The sequence below is a fragment of the Phocoena phocoena genome, chromosome 8 (genome assembly GCF_963924675.1).
Source record: "Phocoena phocoena chromosome 8, mPhoPho1.1, whole genome shotgun sequence".
In the NCBI taxonomy this organism is placed as follows: domain Eukaryota; kingdom Metazoa; phylum Chordata; class Mammalia; order Artiodactyla; family Phocoenidae; genus Phocoena; species Phocoena phocoena.
This window is the reverse complement of record NC_089226.1, coordinates 72,346,956-72,353,138: the sequence shown is the minus strand read 5'-3', so window position 1 is coordinate 72,353,138 and position 6,183 is coordinate 72,346,956. Positions and strand designations below refer to the sequence as shown.

Sequence of the window (6,183 nt, the reverse complement as noted above, 5' to 3'; positions counted from 1 at the left end):
ATGTTTATTCCTGGACACTTGCATAAGGCAAGGAATATAGAGTGAAGGGAAACAGCGTTGGAGGCACTTCTGGATGGCACAGACAGAAATTGGTTCATAGATGGATTTGTAGGTGTTGCTGAGAAATGAAGAGAAGATCAAGGTGCAGCTGCTGGAGCAGGATTCCGCGATCCAGTCGTCCCGAGGCTGTGTCCCCTGCCCGCACACAGACACCACTGAGGACGAACTAAGGGCACTAGACCCCAGGGCAGAGAAGCTGACAGGACACAACTGCCAGGGAGTGAAGAGGCCTGAATGCAGAAGGGCCTAGAAAGAGCACCACTGTAACCAGAGGGGCCTGGAGGGGAGCGGGTCTGATTAGGGGAAGGGGTGGAGCAGGGTGTCTGCCCTGTCTGATGCTGAGACTGTGGCCCCGACACCCAAGACACAGGCACAGACTCGGCCTTCACGTGGCTGCCCAGCCATCACCCCTTGGGAACAAACAGGCTGTCCTTATATCAAAGAATAACACACGGTTTTCAACATTCAATCTCTTAAGCATTTATTAGATCTGCTGGCTTCTGTGGACAGAGAACTCACTAGCTCAGCGTCCCTGCCCTTGGGGGCTCACAGCCCCGTCGTCTCCTGAGCAGAGTGAGAGGCAGCTCAGTACTTGTCGGGCAGGCCTGCAGGTCTGAAGTAATTGGGGTCTTTGCCGCTCCGGCCCCATTCATTGGCAAACTGGTCGGCCTTTGAGTCCTCCACTCCGTGGCCACTGTCTCCATGCTGAAAAAGGTCTGTGACTCTCTGAAGATTCTCTCTGGCATCGCTGGAATGGAGGAGGGCAGGTAGGGGATTACTCCAGGGCTGACGATCAACAACCCACCCTCCCCATCTCTCCTCTTTCCAAGGAATCAAGGACTCTGACAGGAGCTAGGAAAGAGGGGATGAAGCCTGAGGCTGCCGGGGCTCAGCCCACCTCAGCCCTGCGGGTCCCCTTATGCTGGGTGAACAGAACCCATGGGGGAGGCTTGGGAATCGTCTGTCCCACCAGCCTTGCTCGGCTCTTCAGCCACTCAGACCCCACACAGGACACAGAGGGTGAGGGTGAATAACAGGAGGAGAGGCCAGGGCTTCCCTGGTGGTGCAGTGGTTGAGACTCCGCCTGCCGATGCAGGGGACACGGGTTCGTGCCCCGGTCTAGGAAGATCCCACATGCGGCAGAGCGGCTGGGCCCGTAAGCCATGGCTGCTGAGCCTGCGCGTCCGGAGCCTGTGCTCCGCAACGGGAGAGGCCACAACAGTGAGAGGCCCTCATTCCGAAAAAAAAAAAAATTACACAGAGAGGAGGAGAGGCCACAGCCCTACAGGAAGTTCTCCAGGGCTTGGCCCCTCCTGGCTGTCCGAGGCTCTCACACCCATCCCTGCATCCTCAGGGCCCCTGGTACCTGATCACTTCAGCAGCCCAGACGCCCCCAGGTCCCCTTTGGGCAGCGTCATAGTTGCCCCGGGCGTGAAAGTACTTGTCTGAATTTATGTATCTGGCTTCTTTCATGTCAGAGTAGGCTCTCCACATGTCTTTAGCCCCTGGGAGGAAAGCACATAGAGAAAGGATTATCAGGTGGACAGAAAACTGTGACACACCTTAGGGAAGAATCAAGGAATGAAAAATCTTCCACGGACTCGGTTTCATCCTGTGGCTATAGCACCATGAGTGCCATAGATTGAGAAGAGCATTCTTTGTGCCTAGTTTCCTGCTCCTGGTAACTGGAATGAGAGTCGTTATGGGGGGAGGGGCACAGCTGTGTTGGACCTGGTTGTCAGGCCCCTATGATGCTGTCTCTGGACTGCATCTCACTTAGGGCTCTATGTGATATGTTTAAAGGAGAGAAGGGAGCTATCCTTATAGGGCAGGATTCCTCGGCTTCATACTATTGAAATTTTAAGCCAGATAATTCTTTGTTGTTCAGGGCTGTCCTGGGTATTGTAACACGTTTAACAGCATCCCTCACTTCTACCCACTAACGGGCAGCCTATTCCCCAAGCGTGACAACCAGAAGTGTTTCCAAACATTGCCAGATATCTCCAGGACACAGAATTGCCCTTGGCCCCGAACCACTGTTATAAAAGGAAGCTGCATAGGATAAGATCCAGGGGATTTGGGTGAGTGAGGAGGTGACATGGAGGACAGATTCTGAGAAGGGGGCAGACATGCAGCACCTCTGCCCTGACGCCTAAGAAATGGATTCCTGCTGCGTGAATGCGCTAAATGTGACTTGATTTCCCTGCCTGTTAGGCACGCGAATGGCATCCTGAGAACTTTCCAGTGGACGGTATTGATGATGTGGGCTGCCTGAGGAAGCAAGCCCTCGAGCAGTGGGTCTTCGCCTCAGCCTGGTTACACCTTCCAATCAGCTGGGGAGGTACTGAAAGTCCCATGAGACCTACCTCACAGCCCAGGCCAATCACCTCACACTCTCTGGGGTGGGTCTCAGGCTCAATAGTTTTCATTGCTCCCCAGGTGAATCCAACATGCAGCTGAGATTGATAAGCCCCCAGCTTGAGGGAGTGGCTCTGGGACAAGTCTGCCCAGCAAGAGCTGTGGCCTCGTGCACAGCTGGGTTCAAACTTCTGTCCTGCCACCTGCTGACTGGCACTTAGTCCCTGGGCAACGGACTCGGCTGCTCCCAGCCTCGGTTTTCTCCCCTTCAGATGGGGGGAGATGCCTCCCTCACGGAGGTATTCTGCACGTAAGTAGGTGACCAACTGCCCCAGCCCAACCAGAACTGCACCTGTTTTCCTGGAACTGCCCCAGTTAGCGTTGAAAGTGTCCTGGAAAAGTCCTCAGACCTGGGCAAAGCGGGAGAGTTGGTCACCCTGAAGTGCATGTAAGGGCCGAGTTCCCACTGGAAGCTTGAGATATGTTGTTAGGTTCCCCACCCCGGTCGCACACGGGTTTTTTTGTCAGTTAAAAGGCTATAAAAGGGTAGGAAACAGACTGAACCAGGGACAGTGTCACTGAGTATAGGAAGCAGGAGCAAGAGCTAAGCTGAAGGTCCCTGAATTATCCAATTAGGAAGTGGAAGGTAAGAAGGAAGAGAAGAAGAGAGGAAGGAAGGAAGGAAGAGGGAAAGGGAGGGAGGAAGGGAGGAATGAGTGGAGGGAGAGAAGAAGAGAGGGGAAATAGATGGATAGCTTTCATCCTCCTTCATGCAGTTGGTCTGAGGGAAATGCTGTACCATTTCAAGACTTATTTTGTGTCTTCCATTCAACTTCCATTTCAGCTGGGAATGATGACTGTTCTTTCTCTAGTGACTGATTGACATAAATCCTGTGGTTTTCAATCTGTCTGAAAAAAAGCTCCCCAAACACCTGGCACATTCTACCACATAGGGCAGCACCGCCTAAGACAGTAGCTCCAACCCTTAAGAGCGCTCATGGTGAATCCCAGAGGCCCATGGGTGTCACCCCCCTCCACCAGCCTTACCTTCATAAGCCTCACCAAGGAAGGAAAACCATCGGCTGTGGACTCCCAGCACCAAGGAGCAGAGAATGAGGCCTGTGAAAAGCTTCATTGTGCTGAAATGGAAGGAGAGGGTCAGGGAGACACGGACAAGCCTTGTACACCCACTTTGGGATTTGTATGTCGAGGAGGGCCCGGCTGTTCTTTCCACTTGTTCTCATTAGACTCTCAGTGGTCCACCTAGGGAATATTGCAGTAGGACCTCACTCGGAGCCACTAGCCCTCAGCTCTGAACCCACCAACCCTGAACCCAAGCCTGTCTAAGAAGTCACCAAGGTGTCTATGGTGGAAGAAGAGAACAGCTGGGACGTAGCTGTGTCTTGCTAAAGCAGCCTGTAATAAATCAAAAAGCATTTCCCATGCACCACGCTGCCAGCACTGACCTCATTCAGGACAAATACAAAAGAGAAGAATTAAAGTAAGTGTTTTCAAAGAAATCACTCCTTGGAGAAGTTCCTCACCTGAACCCGGTGGAACAGACGTGTTAGGGACAGGTGGCTGTATTTATACTGAGCCATCCCTGCTGGGGTCATGGGGTGAGAAGGAAAGCTGGGCCGGTGCCTGGGGGAGAGTCCCTGCAGGTCATTTCTCCTACAGAATTGCAAAGGGTAACTTACTGGAGACCAGTGGCTGTCCTCATCCACAGGTCATATTCCTCATTGTGCAACCCTGAGAAAATAGGAAGGCCTGTTCTGCCTGGTGGCCACTGTCAGGGGTGGAGGGGCTGAGGCCTGGGCACCTGGGCTGTGGAGAAGAGGGTGTGGAGCTTCAGGAAGGAGGCCCCCAGGCTGCTGGCAGGTGTGTGGTTAGAGGATACTCCTCCAGCCTGGACCTTGCTTTCCTGGTCGTTTCCTCAGGAAGGTCCCTTCTGGACCAGACAGCAAATGTGTCAGAAATTAAATCCTTTGAACTCACGTGTAAAGCCCTTGAGCTTCAAAACTGACAGGCCACCACAATGAATGTCGTGGGTGCCCCGAGCACTTTCCACCACTCTGTGTACCTGTGCTGAGCTCTTAGCTCCAGGGCAGAGAGAGCCCTCTCAGCCTCTCAGCCATGCATTTCATAAAGGTCAACACCTATTATGACAACAAAAAAGAGAGTTATTATAAAATAATGAGAGGCTTTTTGACTTGATAAAGGTTAAATACCAATAGTCTATAGCAGCTGTTCTCACAGTGTGTTCTAGGGAAATCTGAGGGTCTCTTAAGACCCTTTCAGGGGAGTCTGTGGGATCAAAACTATTTTCACAGTAGCACTAAGATATTCTTTTCCTTTTTCATTCTCATTTTTTTCATGAGTGTACTGGGTATGGAATGTTCATTGGTATTCTTTAAGATTTCTACATTGCAACTGACCTTTAAGAAACTACCACTTGTCAAGTTTTGGTATCATATCAAAGAATTGCCTAAATTATCATAAAATGCTATTAAAATGCTCTCCTGTTTTCTACCTATATGTTATATCTGTGTGATGTTGAATTTTCTTGTATACTTCAACCCAAATAATGTACTGTGACAGATTGAGTGCAGGATCAGACATAAGAATCCAGCTATCTTCTATTAAGCTAGATATTTAAAATTTGAGAAAAATGTAAGGCTACTATTTTTGTTATTAATCTTTTTGTTTTGGAAAAAGATTATTTTCATTAAAATTATTATTTATGTTAACATAATGGATTTATTATTGTGTTTTTATTTATTCATTTATTTATTTGACCACTTTTTAGATACTCTGCAAAGGGTTTTTCATCAATTAACTCAATCCTCATAAAACTTCATAACAGCACAATATATTATTGTGTTTTTAAATGCTTAAACATTTTTTCTTTCCAGTGTGTTAAATCCTGATAGAGTCGGGATAAATAAAGTTTCTTTGAGGTCCTCAATAATTTTTCAGAGTATAATGGGACCCTGAGACACAAAAGCTTGAGAATCATTGCTCTACAGCAAATCTTATGTGTAAAGAAGAAGCTTTAGGTGCATTCTCAAGAAGGCCAAGAAGGAGACATGGATGTCCTCTTCTGATCACCTCAGTTTCACATTCTCCTGGAGGACCTGCGCATTGCTCAGACAAGAAACATGAGGAGGATAAGAAATGGAAGAGAAGAAATGAAACTATCATTATTTCTAAATGATGCAAGCTTTTACGTGGAAAACCCATCAGAATCAAATGGCACACTAATGAAGCCATTAAGAGAATTCAGTGAGATTGCCATGTTTCACATAAAAAATCAATTGTGTTTCTCTACACCAATTCTTTTTTTGTTGTGTTTTTGGCTGCGTTGGGTCTTCGTTGCTGTCACCGGCTTTCTCTAGTTGCAGCGAACGGGGGTTGCTCTTCAATGTGGGGCACGGGCTTCTCACTGCGGTGGCTTCTCGTTGCGGATCACAGGCACTAGGTGTGCCGGCTTCAGTAGCTGTTTTTCGTGGGCTCAGTAGTTGTAGCTCGCGGGCTCTAGAGCACAGGCTCAGTAGTTGTGGCACACGGGCTTAGATGCTCCGCAGCATGTGGGATCTTCCTAGACCAGGGCTCAAACCCGTGTCTCCTGCATTGGCAGGCAGATTACTGACCACTTCGCCACCAGGGTAGTCCCATCACCAATTCTTAACAGTTAAAAAAATGCAATACAAAATAGTACCAAAAACATTAACTATCTCGGGAAACCTTTAAACATACACAAAT

General features: G+C 49.1%; 1 protein-coding gene across 3 annotated transcripts; it reads right to left on the bottom strand.

Annotated features, from left to right (window-relative positions):
- Positions 1–645: 645 nt before the first annotated feature.
- Positions 646–3,553, bottom strand: LOC136126661 (serum amyloid A-2 protein-like). 3 transcript variants are annotated; one of them, XM_065881979.1, is made up of 3 exons: positions 3,466–3,553; positions 1,427–1,565; positions 646–808 (listed from the first exon to the last, which is right to left on the bottom strand). In XM_065881979.1, exons 1-3 carry the CDS (start codon positions 3,551–3,553, stop codon positions 646–648), a joined length of 390 nt encoding a protein of 129 aa, XP_065738051.1. The 3 variants fall into 3 exon arrangements, with proteins under 3 accessions (XP_065738051.1, XP_065738052.1, XP_065738053.1); XM_065881980.1 differs by having other exon boundaries at positions 646–799; XM_065881981.1 differs by having other exon boundaries at positions 646–697.
- Positions 3,554–6,183: the final 2,630 nt, after the last annotated feature.